General features: G+C 40.0%; 1 protein-coding gene across 1 annotated transcript in view; it reads right to left on the bottom strand.

Moving 5' to 3' along the window:
* The window catches only part of EPSTI1 (epithelial stromal interaction 1), a gene marked incomplete at both ends in the record, with an annotated part of 117,846 nt that overhangs the window by 23,818 nt on the left and 73,082 nt on the right, over positions 1-20,946 (bottom strand). Inside the window, 3 exons of the mRNA XM_080689464.1 lie at positions 1,416-1,499; positions 3,415-3,447; positions 12,763-12,856. Of these exons, the coding sequence (XP_080545590.1) occupies positions 1,416-1,499; positions 3,415-3,447; positions 12,763-12,856 (211 nt within the window). The remainder of the gene's footprint in view (positions 1-1,415; positions 1,500-3,414; positions 3,448-12,762; positions 12,857-20,946) is intronic.

Here is a 20,946-nt window from a genome sequence, read left to right as displayed (position 1 = left end):
AAATGTTATTTTAGGAGAAATGGTGGCTACAACTGAAATCACAACATTTTACTTAGTAGCTAAGTACCTCAAAGCTTGATATTTAAAAACTCACATAAAGATATAAATACTTTCATATCACTTTATGGGCATTATTAAAAATATAACATGAATATATACCTGATTTAACGTCTACTTAATAATTACTGGAGTCTTACTATAACATTTCTTATTTAACTATAGATTTGAAATGAAGACTTTGTCAAAACAAAAAGATATTGTTTTAAAAAACACTATTCTTTATTGCTTCCAGAGTAGCTTAATCACTAAGTTTTAACCCACATTATTCCTTTCAGTAGTGCATTAACCACTTACTAGGCACAAAATAGCCCACAGTCATTTATATGTCTGCTGAGTGACACATGAGCCAGGAAGGGGTTAGCCACTGCTGGGTGGAGGATGGCTCCCAAAAGGATCAAATGAGAGCAACAAGGGTGGATACGTAGGCTCCTCTTCATAATATGATTTTTACCACAACATTGCTATAATAAATATCCATGCGAGTCAAGGGCATAAGGAAAAACATAAACTGAGCCAAGGAAGTAAAAAAAAAAAATGAGAGAATTCTAGTTAGCTATATAATTGATTTTTAAAAAATAGGTGGGAGAGATGTTCTGGATGAAAATACTTACAGGATTTCACAACCACCACTATGGCAAGAGGAAATGTTTGACAATAAGAATGGTTAAGTTATTCAGCTGATCACAGATCTTCATTATTCTCATTTCATGATGTGGAGCTCCTCAGCCCGTATGAGACTACTGACCAAAGGTCGGACGGACCATCGAGTCACAGCACAGACCATTTTCATTATTGTGCCAGAAATTTCACACTGTGCAGAGGATTCGCCTTTCAGCACTTAGAAGACTCTGCATTCATTACACTGACTTTTATTGCGCAAAATACTTGGAATGTCTTGCATATTTATATACGTACTTTGTTTTATTATATATGCCTAACTATTTCTGGATGAATGCTTCAACCAGTTTCGTAAGTTTGTATGCCCGCTTTGTTAATGCATCAAGAGTATTTTCTGGCCACCACCAGTAGTAGCATATATCTTTGGTTTGAACATAGCAGTGATATTGGCCAGGTTTCGTTTTGCAGATCAGAAGTTCACATGTGCTCCATCATCTTCCCCATAAACTGCCGGCACCAATTGTGGCCAACAAACTGCAGCCTTCAATGGGCCTAGGTGCTCTGACAGTTTTGACTAGAAGGAGCCATGGCCATACTCATAAAACACTCCCAGAATTCACCTCTTTCTCAATGCTGGCTTTGTTTCTAAGATCTGTATGTATCTAAATATTTCTGCTTAGAGACCTTTCAAAATTATCTAGTACTTCAAGCAAACAATTGGCGGTCACTAGTAATACCTTCCAATGTTGCGCATTCTTCATCTTTTGCAATTTTTTATTTTCTTCCTTCTTTAGAGAATCTTTATATGTTTGACTTCTGGCCTGTAAAGGAATAGGGGCGGGGGGAAGTCCACAGGAAAAAATATTACCATGGTACACCAATCTTCCCATTATGGGACTGGTGCTAATAACTCAACCTCTGTATTGAGCGTGCACTAAGCTCCCCTTACACACTGGCTTATTGGGTGATTTATGCATACATCTGAAGACATCCCTTGGGATATATAAAAAGAAGGCTAGTGTAAGCACAATCATCCAGCGCATTTTAAAGGATGATTTAGATGTTTGTTTAATTAAGCTTTAAGAATTTTCCCTCAGAGATAACCAACATAATTTATTCCTCTGGTGTGGAAAGTTGAAGATATTTTTGAGAATATTCCAACTAGCTGATAAGTCGCTATCAGATTCAGGCAACCGTGATACTATCTGTAGAAGCACTTACATCTACTGCTCATTAATGGCAAATCCTATGAAAGCTGTCCACTGGAGATTGAATGACACCACATAACGCCAAAGATGCATTTCTTTCTAAAGCTTTGCATTCCTAATCTGTACCTGAAGTATATTTCTAGTTCTGAGAGTAAAAACAGCCTGTTCTGGAGCACAGGAGCATCAGCTGAGCCAGTATCTGCAGAAAGATGTCCATCAGTCTTCCTGACCCACTATATCAGGGGCCCATACACTGGCCTAGTGACTGCATATTCCCAAGTGTGTGAAATTTCAAGTATATATGGTCTCTGACTGATGATGGTATGACTTGTAGGTTTTCAACTTTATGATGGTGCAAAAGTGATACACGTTCAGTAGGAATCATGTTTTAAATTTTGGTCCTTCCCCAAGCTAATGATATGCAATAAAATACTATCTCTATACGCTTAGCAGTGGCAGTGAGCTGCAGCTCCCATTAGCCACATGATCATGAGGATAAACAACTGACACTGTAGTGTGCTGTGCTGCTCGGCTAGGATATTCAGGGGGTTAGGTGTATTAAATGCATTTTCAACTTACAATATTTTCAACTCATGATGAATTTATTGAGACATAACCCTGCCAAGTGCAGCTGTGTTCTGTTCATTTGTCATGCACATCTTCTCCTTCACACTGACTTGTAGCCCCAGCCTCTGAAAGGCAGGGAGGCCAACCTGAAACCTAATGTGGAGGAAATTCTACTGATCCCATAAAACTCCCAGCAGCATCTCAGCAGCAGGCTACATATTTCAGCCCTCGTTCTCTGGACTAATAGTCCATAAAGTTCATGTAGGCTAGTTCCCCCTTTTCCCTTACTATAATTTTTCTCAAGTACTTCTTAGTTCATTCCCCCCATTTCTGTCACTATGAAAACCCATATATCATCAAACAAAAAGAACCAGTTTCTGCAGAGAAAGAAGCTTTTAGAATTGTATCATCACCTACAGCAAGCATTAACATTGAGAATGGCAAAGCTCCATGTGTTCAGAAAGCCCTCAGAGAGATACCAAAGTGGGCTATGTCAGACAGGTAAACCTGTATATGGTGATGTTCTTTAATCTATGTCCCAAACACCAGGGGCCTGTGATAGGCCATAGAAGGTAGGCTGTGGGTTCCTGATGACCCTTTTTTTCTATTAGAGAAGACTAGTCTTCACCACCAATATGTCATGTAGGACCCAGGAAGCAAGAAGAAAGGGAAGAAAAGAGGGAGGGAGGAAGACAGCTTCTATTTAAAAAATTAAAAGGGAGAGTAAAATGTATAGTTAAAGCAAATATTATGGCTTAAGCCAGAAATTTAAATTCTGTTAAAACACCTGCCTTTAAAACTTTCCACCTTGTTCTTTTATCAGAATATAAGTCCTCATTTTTTATTGAGAAATACAATGGTTATTAGACATAAAAGTACCATATTAAAGGTCACAGGAACTGGAAAGTCGCATGCTGTCTTAGAGAGTTCAAAGTTACTTGCAGTCTTTATGTGTGCTTACCCAGCTGTGATCCCTAGGCAGGATGGGAAGTTTCTGTTCAAAAATAATAAGGATAGAAAAACCTTTGATCTCTATTTTTCTTAGTTCTTAATACTACAAGTGTCTAAGTCACTGCAGTCACATAATTTTTCTAGCATAAAATATTCATTTAGTATAATATTGATGCTAAATTTCTGTCATTTGACTAAACATACATTTGTTCATCTTCCCCCAAAGCTATGCTTATGGAACATTTATTTAACAAACAACATTTAAGTGCCTTATCTGCAAGTACTATATCAAAGACAGACTCCCAGATGTCAAACCCTTATAGTCTCATATAGAAATAAGACATGAAGATGAATGCTTATAGTACTATAGTATGATAACTGTCAGGTTAGAAAAAGCCAAATAGAAGGGCATTTAATTAAACAAGATCAAGGACACCTTCTCCAAGTGGGTAACACTAAGTTGTGTTTCAGAAAATACATATAAATTGGACAAAAAAGGGCATCATATGAGCAAATAAAAAAATAGCATTATAAGAGTTTCCTGGTTTCCATAACAAAGAACCACAAAATGGTGGCTTAAAGAAAAGAAATTTAAACTGGGTGTGGTGACTCATACCTGTAATCTCAGTACTTGGGAGGCTGAAACAGGAGGATTAAAGGTGCCAGGACAAACCTAAGCAATTCAGTGAGATTTGTAACAACCTAGCAAGACCCTGTTTCAAAAATAAAATAAAATAGGGTTAAGGGTATATCTTAGAAGTAGAATGTTCCTGGGTTCAATCTCCAGCACCAAAAGCACACACACACAAACATTTAAAAAAGAAAAGGAAAGAAAAGAAAGAAAAAGAAAATTGAAGCTGAGTGTGATAGTGCATGCTTGTAATCTCAGTAGTTGGGAGCTTGAGACAGGAAGATCACAGGTTCACAGCCAGCTGCAACAATTTAGGTAGGCTCTCTGCAACTTAGTGAGACCCTGTTTTAAAATAAAATCAGGCTGGGGACATAGCTCAGAGGTAGGACACTCTTGGGTTTAATCCTCTGTATGACACATACACACAAAAAGGATAGAAATTTGCTCTCTTATGGCTTTGGGACTAAAAATCCAAAATCAAGGTGTCTTCAGGGATGGGTATATGAGAACTGTGAAGGAAGGATCTATTCTAGATTTTTCTCCTTGATTTGTAGATGCCCATCTTCACATTTTTTTTTTCTATGCATGTCCCTATGTCTAAATTCCCCTTTTCTAATGATGCCTTTCATATCGGAACTGAGCCCACCCTAATGACCTCATTTAAATTTTATTATCTCTATTAAGAACCTATTTCCAAATAAGGGCACATTCTGAGATGCTGGGGTTTAAGGTTCAACATGTAAATTTTGAGAGGAATCAAAATTCAGCCCCTGATAAACATTAAGTTCTCATTTAAGGATGGGGAGCAAGCCAGGCGTGGTGGCGCACACTTGTAATCCCAGCATTTGGGAGGCTGAGACAGGAGGATATGGGTTTGCAGCCAGCCTCAGGTACTTAGTGCCACCCTTTGCAACTCAGTGAGGCTCTGTTTCAAAATAAAAAATAAGCCAGGTGTGGTGGTGCACGCTTGAAATCCCTGCGCTTGGGAGGCGGAGACGGGAGGATCACGTACATTTGAAGCCTGCCGCACTGGCTTAAGAGACCCTGTTTCCAAATAAAAAAGTATTAAAAAAAATAGGTACTGGGAGTGTAGCCCGGAGGTAGAAGGGTTTCCAGGAACCCCAGTACCACCAAAATAAATAAATAAATAAATAAATAAATTAATTAATTAATAAAAATAGGGCTGGGGGCGTAGCTCAAAGGTAGAATGCCCCTGGGATCCATCTCCAGTACCTAAAAAAAAAATAAAGATAAAAAAAATTAAAGATGGTGGAGCAAAGATGTTACTGTTCTGTTCTTTGAAAAATTACCCTCAACAAAGGGGAAAACAAAAACACATTTCTAGCTTCAAAAACCAAGAGAAGCCAGGCGTGATGGCCACATCCTTGTAATACCAGTACTTGGGAGGCTGAGATAGGAGGATCAGAGGTCCAAGGAGAGCCCCAGCAAGTAGTAAGACTCTCATCAACCTAGTAAGATCCTGTTTCAAAATAAAAATAAAATAGGACTGGGGTTTTATCTTGGAGGTAGAATGTTCTGGGTTCAATCCCAAGTGCCACATTCACACACAGACACACACAGACACACACACACACACACACACACACACACCACTAAAAGACATGATCCTGTTTCAAAATAAAAATAAAATAGGACTGGGGTTTTATCTTGGAGGTAGAAGGTAGAATGTTCTGGGTTCAATCCCAAGTGCCGCGCGCACACACACACACACACAAACACACACACACACACACACAACACTAAAAGACATCTATATTCACAGATTAAAATCCATAAAAACAAAGGGGATGAAGAAACAGCTGGTGACTTTGAGAAGAAAAGAGAAAACGTGAAGACTTGCTAGCGAGGGGTAGAAGACACCCAGGGGAGCCAATTTTTTCCCATGGGGCATCAGGAGGGTCCAAGAAATAGATGCACCAGCTACTAGAGAAGACAGAAAGATGACAGGAGAGTAAAAAGAAAGGAATTATTTGAAAGTCTCAATAGAAGATATTTATCCCCATGTGCCTGCACCTGCCCTGAAAAGTCAAGTGCTAATTCTACCAACCCCAGTGGGAAATCAAAGTGTATTCTCTGGTAAAACCAAACCAGACAAACCAAGCACAAAAGTCAGCAATAGTAAAATGTCAGGGTGAGAAGGAAAGGATTACATGAAATCCTTTGCACTGATCCAGAGCCTCTAGGCACCTTTCATCGAGTTTTCTTCTGCTTATTGTGTTGTTTTCTCTGAGATGTATAAAATATGTATAATGATAAAAGAAAGAACATTTAGGCTGGGCGTTGTGGTACACGCTTGTAATCCCAGTACTTGGGAGGCTGAGACAGGAGGATCATGCAGGTTTGAAGCCAGCCTCAGCTACTTAGTGAGACCCTGTTTCCAAAGAAAATATAATATAGGTCAGGGGTGTAAGGGTCCTGGGTTCCATCCCCAGTACCACATAAAAAAAAAAGAAAGAACATTTAACCAGTGTATATAATTGGTTGGGCAGAGAGAACACACACACACACACACACACACACACACACACACACACACACACACCAACAAAGAAAAAAAGAAGGAGCTCTTGAATTAAATTTTTCCTTTCCTGAAAAAACAACACAATCAGTAAAATACTCAGAATATAAAATCAAGAAAATATGTCAAAGGGTAGGGGAACAAAAAAGTATTCAAAGATAAATTAGAGGAGAAAAGTATTTAAAAGAAAGAAGATAGCTAAATCCAGGTAGCCTGGAATTTGAAAAATATAAATTCCATTTAAAAAATCAAAGAAATAACACAATAGGATTATCTAGAATTACAGATGAGTTTCCAGATTGAAAATGAACTTTAAAAGACCCTTACATTAAGCCACATCATCATAGAATATTGGCAAGTAAAAGGAAGATATTAGAATATTTCCAGAAGAAAAAGTGAAATATTCTCATAGAAGAACTAAAATTAGGCTGGCCCTGAATTTCTCAGGGAACAATCACCTTCAAAATTCGGAAAGAGGATTATTAAGCCGGATGTGATGACACTTGCTTATAAACCCAGTACTTGGGAGGCTGAGACAGGAGGATCGCGGTTCATGGAGAGCCTTAGCTACTTAGGCCCTTTGCAACTGAGACCCTGTTTCAAAATAAAGAATAAAAAACAGGGCTGGGGGTATAGGTAAGAGGTAGAATGCTCCTGGGTTCCATCCCCAGTACCATAAAAAGGAAGAAGAAAAAAAGAAGAGGATTATTTCCAATTTGGAATAGTTACCAGTTAAATTAACAGCAAAATATAAGGGTGGAATAAAGGAAATATCATACATAAGAGAACCTGATCACCTTTGCCTACCATACATCTTCTATTGGGAAGTTACTAAATAACATGTTTCACCAAAACAAAGAAATAAAGCAGGAAAATAAAAGAAAGGAGACCCAGAGATCAGTGGACAGGCATAAAAGAAATTCCCAAGACGACTTGAGAGCAGTGATTCTCAACCTTGGCTTCATTTTAGAACCAACCAGGGAGCTTTAAAACCTGGAAGCCCAGGCCGCAATACAGTAAGATCTCTGGGGGTGCCACCCAGGCACTAGCAATTCTTAAAGCTCTCTGAGTTAGTTCACTGTACAGAGAAGACTGAGAACCAGTGTGTTAAAGGAAAGTCTCAGAAGGACAGCTGTGCAGCCCAACTGAGGAATAATCAGTGCAGTCCAGAGCAGAGGGTAAGAGGGAGCCAGGGGGGAAGGGTGGAACAGACTCCACAGGCTTCCTGTGATTGGCACAAAATGAAAAACCTAATGCGTGAAAATTTGTATCAATGGGCATTTTATTGCCGGTCACAAAAACTAAAGACAGTCAAATGTTCCAAAGACACTAAAAAATTGCAAAACCAAAACATTAAAAAATGTTGCAAAAGAAAGAACATGTAAGGTGAGTTTGGTGGCAAACACCTGTAATCTCAATACTTAGGAGACTGAGACAGGAGGATTGCCAGTGAGGCCCACCTCAGCAACTTAACAAGACCTTTGGCAACTCAGTGAGGCCCAGTTTCAAAATTTTAAAAAAAGGAAATACAACTCAGAGGTAGAATGCCTCTGTGTTTCATTCCCTAGTACCAAAGAAAAAGAAGAGAGGAAGGAGGAGAAGGAAGAAAAATAAAAGAATAAAGAGAGAAGGGAAGGGAATCAAAAGAGAAAAAGAAAGAAAGAAAAAAAACATACAGTGACCAGAATATATTAACTGACTGGGCAGTGAGAAAATACTTTTATAGTCATAGAAAGGGAAAGCTTGAAATACTGAATAATTTTCTCAGGAGAATGAGAAGAAGAAATAAGTTGATAAGGTCTAAAACTGATCAACATACAGCAACATATGTGTTAACAGATATTGAAAGGCAAATAACAAAAGAAACAGCTAGTGGAGTGTGGTGAGATATATGATGACACCCCCACCCAAAGATGCTCCCGTCTTAATCCCTGGAACCTGTCCGTGTTACTTCACATGGCCATAAGGACTTTGTAAAAGATACTGAGCTGAGGAGAAGTATGTGGATTGCTCAGGTAGAACCAGTAAAATGCAAGGGTTCTTATAAGAAGACATGAAAGTCAGAGGGGAAAGGACATGATGTGAAGCAGAAGCAGAGAATGGAGCGACACAGGCCTGGGCCCGGGAGCCGAGGGATGCCACAGCCGAGAGAAGATGGAGAGGCCAGGAGCAGATGCCCATGGCCCCCAGGAGGAGCCCCCAGTGGGTTCCCTTCTCACACCATGCTTTCAGCACCTTACACATTCATTTTGGATCTTTGGCTTCCAGAAATGAGAGAGTAAACTTGTGTCATATTAAGCCACTACATTTGTGACAATTTGTTATAGAAGCAAGGAGAGATACAAGGCATTTCAAGTATCGCAGTGGAGAAGTACGTAGACATATGGGTGTCATTCCATGTTCTGAAAGGATGAACATGTGCCACATGGGCAAAAATTAAAATAACTGGCGCTGAGTGTTCAAGGCAGTGTGTGGGGATGAGCTGCTGGAAAGTTTCCCTCAAACATGAATGTGCACTTGAATCACCCAAGTATGTTTCAAAATGCAGGTTCTGACCCGGGAGGTCTGCAGTGGGGCCTAAAATTTGTCTGCATTTCCATAAACTCCCCAGTGATGCTGTTGGTCCATGACCACACATGGAATAGCAGAGATCTAGACTGGAGGCCAGTTGTCTAGACCCTAGAGGACTGGGGAAAGGCAGATGAAGAGACAGTGGTAGAGAGAATCAAGAAGGAAGTGGGAGGGAGAGAGGAAAAGTGAGATACAGGGAGAAGGAAAGAGAGAAAGGGAGATGCAGGCAGAGAGCAGAAGACACTGTGCTTAAGTGAAGGCATTTTTACTTTACTGAAGATACAGGAAGACACTGAATGATTCTGGGGAGTGGGACCACAGGGTGGAGTGTTTTTTTTAAATTGCTCTTCTTGACAGGTGTGGTGGAACACACCTGTAATGGCAGTACTTGGGAAGCTGAGACAGGAAGATCGCAGGTTTGAAGCTAGCGTCAATGATGTAGTGAGGCTCTCAACAACTTAGCAAGACCCTATTTCAAAACAAAAAAAAGGGCTGGAAGTGTAGCTTGGAGGTAAAAATCCCCTGGATTCCATCCCCAATTCTACCAAAAAAATTGTTCTTTGTAGAAAAAGGAGAAGCAAACCAGAGAATGGAAGCTACTTAGTATGCAACTGGAAATATTCAGTGATAATGGCTAAAGAAGGTCTGACTTCTACACACACACACACACACACACACACACACACACACACACACACACATACACACACGAACCACATAATTCCATGTGTAAGAGTACTCTGCTTGGTAAATAACTCTTCTTAAAGTCCTAAAGGAGTTTTCCTGTAGCCTTATTCATCAGCATAATTACATTTACATAGTATTTATTAAATCATCACCTGCCAATTGCAGATGCACATTCAGATAAGAAGAGCATAAAAAGGAAAAAATTCTCAGGAAACTTGCACTAAGTATTAAAATTAAAAGTGAAAAAATGAGCTGGGTGTGGTGGCGTATGCCTGCAATCCAAGGACTTGGGAGGTGGACACAGGAGGATTGCAGGTTCACAGCCAGCCTCAGAAACTTAGGCCCCCTACAACTTAATGAGATGCCCTACAAAACAAAAAAATAAAATAGGACTGAGGGTGTATCCCCTGGATTCCATCCTTAGTACCACACACACTCCCCCCCCCAAAAAAAATTAGAAAAATGAAAACCAAATTGAGTCCTCTAGCTCCTCAGACCTTACATAGATGGAAATTGCACATTTTTACATTCTATACATTGACCATAGTTAAGGTGAGTAACAAGTGCCCTCTTTTAACAGAGAAGTACTGTTCTTCACAGAAGTGCAATGTACATATTTGATTTCCCCGAAGCATCTGAAATGATTCCACACAGAATTCTCAGAAAGACTACATGCATATGGATGAGATAGGAGGAGAAAAGCAAAATGTGGGCAAAAGTCAGTTAAATGTATTGATCACTGACAACTTATTAATAGTTTGGTGTCAAAATGGGAGCAGCTGTTGCATACAGTGCATAAGGAACCACCCTGGGGCCAGCTCTGCTCCACATTTTCTGTCGATAGCTCTGAGGATCCTGTGATGAATGCACTAATCAATCTACAGAAGATGCAGCTCTGGGAGACACTGCTAATGCTTTGGACGACAATATTAAAATTCAGGACGATCTTGCTGAACTGAAGAAATAAGCCAAAATCAATAGAGCCAGCACACACAGTTCTGCCAGGTGTTTCAAATCACATGATTTAGAAGTCCTCAGACAGAAAGCAGTGGGACCATGCTGGCTGTCAGGCAGAATCCAACCAGTCAAGCTATCCGGCTCCTGTCTTCCTCTCCTCCCTCTCAGCCATGAGGATATCTAGACAGATGTTTAGGACTAACATCAACACATGACTTAACTCCATTACCTACAGCTTCTCAAGTCTTTTCTCTGCAGCCCTGTGATGAGGGGAGGAGTGGGTGGGTTTCAGTTGGTGTGACTGGTGGAGGAAGAGCAACACTAACAAATTTAGATTAGAACACCAAATCTGAACAGGGACCGAAGGGAGAGAGAGAAAAAAAAAAACACCTAAAGGTTTGTGGCTAGGACCATCATGACCTTTTCCAAGCATGTTATCATGTCTGCTTGACATTTTAAAACAGAGGAGATGAAGATCACATTTCTCTAACCATTTTTGCATTTGCTTGCCCAAACCCTGGAAAAGCCGAGGCTTTTAAAAACTAATGTCAGCCGGGCATGGTGGCGCACACTTGTAATCCCAGCTTTCAGGAGGCAGAGACCGGAGGATCGCAGTTTGTGGACAGTCTCAGCTACTTAATGAGGCCCTTCACAATTCAGTGAGACCTTGTTTCAAAAATAAAAGGCTAAAAAGTAGGACTGGGGGTGTAGCTCGGAGGTAGAATGCCCTTGGGTTCCATCCCCAGAACTACAAAAAAAAAAAAAAAAAAAAAAAAAAAAAAAGGAAACTAATGTCTGTCTTTTCTTTCAACTTCAACCCTCTTCCAGAGTCATCCTTAGTGACGTTTATTTTCTTGCCCTTCTCCCCCCATCCACCAGTCAATAGCCAAGCCCTGCTACTTTCTTCTAAGGAGTTCTTTGGCCTGTTCTTTCATCTGTAACCCTCACCTCTTATCCTAGTTAAGTCTTCATCACTCTTTGCCTAGACTCTGGCAGAAGCCCTAGGAGGCCTCTGTCTCTCTAGTCCTGTAGATTCTCCATTCTTCATACAGTTATCAATGTGAGCCAGTGGAAATATAAATCTGACCTGTAGCCATCCTTGTTTACAAACTTTCAGCACCTTCAGTACCCACAGAGTGAGGTCCATGTTTCCAATGTGTCAGATAAAGGCCTTCAGTGGTTTTTCTACCAGGAGCCGCACATTTCTTGATGTCTCAATATGTGGGTGGTGCCATTAGCACTGTATGCCCGGGGGCCGGGAATGATGAACACCCTGCAGTACCCAAGAAAACCTGCACAATAAGTCATCCCGCCCAGATTGCCAGTGGTGCCACTATTGAGAAGAGCTCCGTGGGCTCCTGCTTACTTCTCCAGCCTTCTAGTTCACTCTTCTCCCCTGCGCCACCTTAGGTCTTCTTGCCCAATATAACGCAAGCTTTTTTCTTGCCTGTATACCTTAACTCTTGCTTCTGTGTCTTGATTCATTCTGACACCTGGAATGATTTTCTCCACTTCACTAACTCATCTTTTAAGCTTCAGCTCACAAAGGTTCAGTGACATCCACACACACTCATCCAGCTATGACACTTCTTCCTGACAATGTGACGGTTCTTTCTAATTGCCATATACACAGCACTTTGCTTTCTAGCCATTGGTTTTACCCTTCTACACTCGCAGAGTTCTTCAGGGCATAAACTGTAAGTCCTTAGTAAATCTCATGTTGACATGGAAATTTTGGAGAAGGGAGGATGACTGAGTGAGACCAAGAACTTTTCCAATGCCCACAGTGTGGGTGACAAACACAGTATTATTTTCCAGCTCAGGGAACAATGGAGGTTACAGCTTCAGATAAGGTCATCTGCCTTTAGGTCCAGCATTCTACACTGTACCAGTCACTCTCTGCCCTTAATCTACCGTCTCTAAGCAACTCACTGAAAGGTGCCAGACAGCAGGCTGCAGGACATTCCACTTACCCATGTCGAGGACTGGGGGTCACGAGGAGCAAATCGATGGGCATTTCCATTTGGCAACTCTGTGTCCAGTCTGCTCAAGAACTCAGCAGTTTTGCTACCAAGAACACAAACAAGTATTAGTGCCTTTGTGAAAATACTCTTGTTTTTTGTGCCTTTGGATCTGAGCCTAGATTTTTTTTTTTTTTAATTGAATGATGACTGAAAGTGTCCCAGGGAGGAAAAAAGGTTGGGTGGAGAGCAAGGTGCAACAGAAAAATCAAAATGTTACTGCAAGACTGCATGCTAGAAGAACAGTAGTTTGAAAAACACTAGGTTTGTGAAATGTGAACCTATGATTTCATTTTGTGCACTCTGTGTTATTGACATGGAGATACACCCTCTCTCAGATTCCACAGTACAGGGCCTAAATTCCTGTGTGATCATTTAAGGCTCAGCATCAGTCTCCAGTTTAGAGCTATGGAACATTAATCCCCACATCTCAGTTCACAGCAGTTCTCCACCAGGAAGCTGTCTCTAGTCTTCTCATTTCTCTCGTGGCTTTGATAACCTACAGGATGCATAAACTCTAATCCAGCAGATCCTTCCCGTCTATCGTGGTTCTGGAGGCAGAAATGGAGCCTCTGTCTCCACATACACACATACCTAACTCATTTGACTCAAGGGAGGTGATGAACCTCCTTCTACAGAGATTTAAAAAAAAAACAGTATAGCCAGGCATGGTGGAGCATACTTTATAAGTATGCTGGTATTTGAGAGGCTGAAACAAAGAGTTAGTGTTGAAGCCCGCTTCAGCAACTTAGCAAGGCCCTCAGCAACCTAGCAAGACTCTATTTAAAAAATAAAATAGAGTGGAGGTGTAGCTCAGAGGTAGAATGTTTCTGGGTTCAATCCCTAATACCACACAAAAAAAGTGGCTGATTCAGGTTTGTATTTCTGACATCTCTCTCTTTTTTTTTTTTTTTTTTTTTTTTTTTGTGGTACTGGGGATGGAACCCTTCTCCGGGCTACACTCCCAGACCTATTTTATATTTTTTATTTGGAAACAGGGTCTCTTAAGTCAGTGACGCTGGCTTCGAACCTGCTTGATCCTCCTGTCTCCGCCTCCCAAGCACGGGGATTACAAGCGTACGCCACCATGCCCAAAGAAAATGTCTTCAGTTTTAATGACAAGAATTTTGCTTTTCTGTTAATTCAAATCATGATGTCAATTTCCCCTCCCATTTATGTTCGAATATACAACATTGGGTTTCCTGGTTTCTTTTTCTTGACTGCTCCATTTCCCCTACTTTGGATTAATTTCTAGTCTTTTGTCCTTTTCCTGTGCAATTTGTGGGATTTTTACCTCTTATTCCACATTTACAAACACCTCTTTGATGTCAGATGTGTTTTGCACAGATTTTTGCAGCCTGCTCCTATCCTCCTCCTTCCTCCCACATCCCGCAATTTCTTCATAATATTTTAGGTCTAATGCTAAGACCTGAGACATTAAGTACTTAGAAAGTGGACATCAAAGGAAACACAAATGGTCTGATAAAAACCAATGTCATCCAGGGATACTGGAAAAATCAACACAAGGAATTAGAAATGAAACAGAGACACCTGCATCACACTGAACAATTAGGTAGAACATGGCCTTTGAGCGAGGTCAGAAGTTTGATCTGGGAAAGGGAAAATTAAAAGTCAAGCAAAATACAAAACCCTGGGCAATGTAAGACTCCAGCAGTCGAGACAAGCAGCCTTTCCATTTGTCTAGAATTACTTATCTCACCCAGAATAAGACAAGGAGACTAATGAAGTCGCGCAGCCTGGAAGCTGCCCCACTGTCTGGGGCTTCAGGAAGTCATCCGTCAACAGTGTAAAAAAAAGAGAGCTGCTAGAAGTTTGGATGAGATTTCTCAATATTCTTAGCTGAGTGCAGACAATGGAAGAAAGCAATAAAAAAAAAAAACACCATGCTAAGCAAGGATGGGATTTCAGACCAAGTTGACTGGCAGCCTCTCTGTACATGCCGACCACTGCTTCTTCCTTGCTGATGCCAAGGAAAAAACTGGCTGGGCACAGAGCCACCAACCATCCTGTCCCACCCAGGTTGAGAAAATAAAGCAGTGATAAGGCCACAGGACTGCCACAGGAATACAGGTATGAAACTGTGGAGAATGTAGTTCCTAGTGATTAAGTATATAAATAAGGAAGGTCTGGGGTTACTAAGCCTAGTTGCATATTTCTATTATTGGCATAGTGTCTGCTATATAATAGATTTCACATATATTGACTAAATTGAATCTGGTTCCCTGCAGATAACTGCAGTCATAAGTAATAAAACATAAAATATGGGGCAAACAGAAAATTGGCCTTGTGGGGAGTCCAGCTAAACTAAGGCTCTCGACTTTAGCACCATGAGCCACCTTTTCCTTCAGGTTTCCTGCTACTTATCATCATTGTGACTTTGCCACTTATTGGAGGGGAGTGATATCACTCTGTTGCAAGAGTAAATAAAAATTAATTTCTTTTATTCTCCAGAGAGCAACTGGTTACATTGGTTTTGGAGATTTTGGTTTACATGTCCAACTTTAGTTTTCAAGGATCCTTCCTGCTTGTTCATTGGGGATTCCTAAGGTTTCTCCTACAAGGCCTCTTCAAGATTGTCTTTTCTCAACATAACACAGATGTAGCAGAGACACTAAGTGTTCACCAAAATTTAGCTTCTCTCTGTATCCTGGTCATACAACTTGACTACATATTCTAGCCTCCTTTACAGGTAAGGCCAGTAATAGACTTGAGTCTTGACAGATGGAGTGTAAGAGGAGGGGATGCACAGTGCTCTAGGACTAACATTATAAACCTCTCAGGCATGTTCGTCCATACATTTCCTCCCTTTCTGGTTACATAGCATGGAGACAATCTTGGTGGGAGTTCTGGAAGTTACATATTGAAGATGGTAGAGACTGTTGATTTTGTTCCTTGACTACCTGATTGGAGGGGAGGGGAGCTTTCTTATAAACCTGTTTACCTACTTCTTACATGAACAAGAAAAAAATATAGTACTCAAGCACTATATATTTTGGGACTTGTTTATTATAGCTACTTAGCCTACCTTGATAATATAACAAAAAGTAGTATATAAAGAAAATCAGTTCTCAACCAGGCGTGGTGACACATGCTTGTAATTCCAGTACTTGGGAGGCTGAGGCAGGATGATCACAGGTTTGTGGCCAGCCTCAGCTACTTAGTGAGGCCCCCTGCAATTTAGTGAAACCCTGTTTAAAAATAAAAACTAAAAAAAATAGGGCTGATGGTTAACAGCTCGGAGGAAGGATGTCCCTAGGTTTAATCTCCAGTAACACACACACACACACACACACACACACACACACACACACACACACAAGTTCTCAGTTTAGGTGAGCATTTCCAAAAGTATGTAAGGAGAAGTCAAGAAGAATTCTCAATGATTCCAACTGGCTTCTTAGTAATTTCAGAACTTTAGGATGGGAAGGGGATGGTGGAAAAGGGGGAAAGCTTACTCATTTTCAAAATGTCTTTTTGTCAGGTCTAAGAACTACCTAGACCTAGGCTATAAAAAGCTAGCACTAATTTATCTTAAAACCATTAGGATCTTGTTTAGTTTAAAGATAGGTGGGTATATGAAGAAACTTCCCTGTGAGAAAAATAGGGAAGAAAAGGAATGTTGTTTGTTATATGGCAGAGCGACAGGATATTTAAAATTTGTTACCAGAGATTTGTCAATAACAAAACTTTACATTTGTGAAAGAGTGACGACAACAACAACAAAAAGAAAACCAGGGAAGGCCACAGAGAGTAAAATGTGTGCCTGTCAGCTTATCTGAATAGTCTAAAACTGCACACGATGATTCCCATGAGGTTATTTGATTCTATAGTCACAACACTGGGGATTTCAATATTTTTTAAGTTGTAAACAAAAATCCCAAAATTAACAGGTTCATGTAGACATTTCTGGGTCTGATGCCTACCACTCCTAACACTAGGCATACCTGGTTACCCATATCTGCTAAGTTTATACCATGACAAGACATATAAGGGCATTTGTTAAACTACCAATTTTAAAGAGTCACAATTCAGAAGGTATCCTCGTTGTAAAATAACTCCTACAAACCTATCCCTTGGTACTTTTTATGTTTCTAGGAGTGAACAGGGCAGTTTTACCTTGTCTTACTTTTGATAGCTTCCACACAAACTCAAATGACCAGAGGGTTCAAACAGGTAACATAAATGAGTGAGGGGCACAGGAGCTCAGACCCGGTGATAAATGACAACTGCCACCCAGGGTAGTGATAGAGACTAGAGAGAGAGAGCTGGGAATTTTGACAAACTACACAGTGATCTTGCACATCAAGGGGTCAGTGGCTATTTAGCTCCAGACCAACATTGCTCATGGTGACAGGGGCCAGTAATGCTAAATATCCCAGTTTTACTGTTATAAACAAAATGCTGAAATTGGTGAAGTGAAATAACTTGGCAACTAATAAAAATTTGAATATTGCAGGTCAACACAGCTGATCAAAAACAAAAACACAAATAAAAACCCCTGCAAGTCAGATGTGGCCCGATGGCTTCCTATTTGTGACCAACTGGTTTTGTTTCTCCCTGTACAGATCTGCATTATTGACAATGCATTTTCTAAATGTATATCCTTTATGTTTATTTTTTTAAAGAAATAATAAGCAAGGTTGGATTCTAGTATTAAAGAAGGGGCTTGGAAATAGATATTATGCTACTTCACGTCCACAGCAGAAAGAGTAGAGATATCACACCATATTTCATATTTATACCAAATTCTAAGGTATGACACTTCATTTAGTTTATAACTCTATATATCTGTGTTAACATATGAAAAGCCAACACTAGACATAATAAGAAAAGACAAACTATAGAAAATATTTATAACCGAGGAAAACATAATAAAAAGATTATTGTGCAAAATATATAAAGTACACTAAACAAATCAAATTACAAAAGGATAAATAACCCAATAGAAAAGTGGGCAAAAGACAGAAACACGCAGTTCGCATAAAAAATGCAATAACAATACTAAAACGAGTGACAATAACTTAGGGCTTATATAGTGTTTATTATGTGTCAAGCTCTATTGCAAGCACTTTACATTTTAACTTCATGACAACCTTGCAAGAGTCCCATTCTTATCTCCAATTATAGAAGTAACTTGCTCAAGGTCAGTCAGCTAGGAAAAGTCAAAATCCGGACTCAGATTCAAGTAGCCTAGCTCCAGAGACCCATGTTTTTAGCCACTGCACTTGAACGCTTTTCATGAGCAATTCCCATGTGAAAAGATGATCCATCTAATAATTGTCAATATGAAAATTAAAACAAGATACCATTATATACCTCAAAGATTGATTAAAAACATTAGAAAGAATGAAAATCTTGCCATATACCTCAGAGTAATTAGTCTTACTATGTAAAAGAACAATTTGACAGTACCTGGGAGAGATGAAAACGTGCACAAAGTCTAAATGAAAATGTGCACAAAGTCTAAGTGTCTACACTGGAGGAACATAAGTGGTAGAGGCAGAGAATTGAGGAAGGACACATGATCTGGCTCCATTTCTTTTCTTTTCTTTCTTTTTTTTTTTTTTTTTTGGTGGTACTTGGGATAGAATCCAGAGGCCTTCTACCTCCAGGCTACACTCCCAGACCTATTATATATTTTATTTGGAAACAGGGTCTCACTAAGTTGCTGAGAGCCTCACTCAGTAGCTGAGGCTGGCTTCGAACCTGTGCGATCCTCCTGTCTCAGCCTCTCAAGTGAGGGGATTACGAGTGCACACCACCATGCCCAGCTCTAGCTCCATTTCAGAGGAGACAGAGAGAGAGAGAGAGAGAGAGAGAGAGAGAGAGAGAGAGAGAGAGAGATATGGAGGGATGGAAGAGGGAGAGAGGGAGAGGGAGAGGGAGGGGGAGGGAGGGACGAAGGGACGGAGGGACGGAGGGACGGAGGGAGGGAGGGAGAGAAGAAGGAGGAGGAAGAGGAGGAGGAGGAGGAGGAGGAGGAGGAGGAGGAGAAGAAGAAGAAGAAGAAGAAGAAGAAGAAGAAGAAGAAGAAGAACAACAACAACAACAACAACAACAACAACAACAACAACAACGCAAAAAAGGGAAGAAATGAGTAATATACATCATGAATCAATATGGTTAAGTCTCAAAGCAATGTCCAAAGGGAAATGAAACAATTTGTGAAAATTATGATACAGTGACATTTAAACACCCCTCCAGCTTGAGAATTCATATTTATATAGGATAATTAAAAAAAAAAAACCCGACTACTGAGAAAGAAGTGAAACAACTCCTAACCTCCAGGAACTGGTTTTCTTATGTCTGAGCCTCAGCATTATTATAAAACAATCCATCTCTAAAGAGTTAAGACTTGGCTGGGCAGAGTGACACACACCTGTAACCCTACCACTTGGGAGGCTGAGATAGGAGGATCAAAGCTAGTGTAGACCTGCAGCAACTTAGCAACACTCTTTTAAAAATAAATAAATAAAAAGATTTGTCTACTATTAGACATACTCAGCTATAACTACTTTTCAAAACAAGGTCACCATGCAATGCTCAAATTACCAAATGCTCACCCCTCTAACTAATAACTGCTACATCTTTATCAATTACAGCTTCATCCTCATTTTAGTCTATCCTCCCTACAGATAAAATTTATTGAGATACCCAATCATAAAACTGTACTCACTTTCTGGCAGTATCCAATCTAAGACAATCCATACTTCCTTAGACTCCTCCCCTAAATTACCCAACCAAAGCCCAAATCCTGTAATAGGTTCTTTCTAAAATTTTATGAGATATCATTGTTTCCTATGGTATGCATTCACCTTTGCTATTACCATAAATTCAACTTGTTGGACTATAGATGTGTTCCTGGTGGGTTTTTTTTTTTAATTTTGTGGTACAATGTACTGAACCACCTTCAGCCTTATTTTATTTTTTATTTTGAAATAGGGCCTCACTAAGTAGCTAAGGTTGTCCTTGAAACTATGATCCTCCTGTCTCAACATCCCAAATACTGGGATTACAAGCATGTAGCACCTCACTGAATGTCCCTGGTGGTTTTGCCTGAGGCCTTTGACAGATGTTACACGTACCTAGAGAGTAGTTACTCCTCCCAAAAGAAGAAAGAGGAAGGGATAGAAGTGAAAGAATAAAACTTTAGCAGACTTTACAATATTTAGTATCTTTTAAAATTAACCAAATACAAGTAGAATCTTAATAGTGTGACCTAGTTGGTTGATACATATTTTCAGAGTATTTGAAATGTTTCTTAAAGGCAGAAAAAGTACACACACTTTGGTGATTTTTACTGGAAAGACTTGGCAGAGGCCATTCTCCATTTCCTAGGACAATAGTTTTTAGAATGTCAGTGGGAAGACCTGGATGAGGTCTGCTACCCTATACTCATCAGTGGTGCTTCTTAGAAATAACTGAACTCAAGCTTTAGATGTCCCAGCATGTCTGGAGTGGAGTCCTGGAATCTGTATCTTAAAAGCACCCCCGGTGATCTTAAGAACTACTATAGTACTACAGATAGCTATTTAATATGCATAATTATCTTAGGTCCACATGATTAAACTTATGAATAATTCATGTCATATAATACACTTGGAAACAAGATCTCAGTGTGTCCTGGGAACTGCCTATGTAAGTGCTGTCCAGCAATACATTCTGCCTCTACTCTGTAGTAGCTCCACGAGCCTCAACTCTGCCACCATGGGGGTTAGGCAAGTAATTACTCTGAGTTTCACACTTGTATTCATGCAGACAACAAATATTTCCCAAATCTCTGCTTTGTACTTAGAATATGGATTATAGGACAATCAAGGAAGGCATTATTTTGCCTGAGTCAGTTTCATCTAGTATATAAAGTATCTGAGTATATAAAGACATTCATATACCTCTTCATATGCACTCACAGAGCCTAGGTAAGTCAGAGGATAAGAGAAAATGTCCTGGAGTAGATATACAAGCCTTCTGTAAGAGATCACAAGAACATGAAGTATGAAACAAAACGTAAGTGTGAGTAGTAATGTTGGAAGAGTTATGGTGTGGACTTAACCACAGTACTCAAATGATTTCTAAGCAATTCTTTCCCCTTGTTTAGTTGGTCTTTAATGCCTA

Source organism: Muscardinus avellanarius, assembly GCF_963383645.1.
Source record: "Muscardinus avellanarius genome assembly, chromosome: 2".
Taxonomy (NCBI): domain Eukaryota; kingdom Metazoa; phylum Chordata; class Mammalia; order Rodentia; family Gliridae; genus Muscardinus; species Muscardinus avellanarius.
The sequence above is the reverse complement of the archived record's forward strand: the minus strand, read 5'-3'. Positions and strand labels throughout refer to the sequence as shown.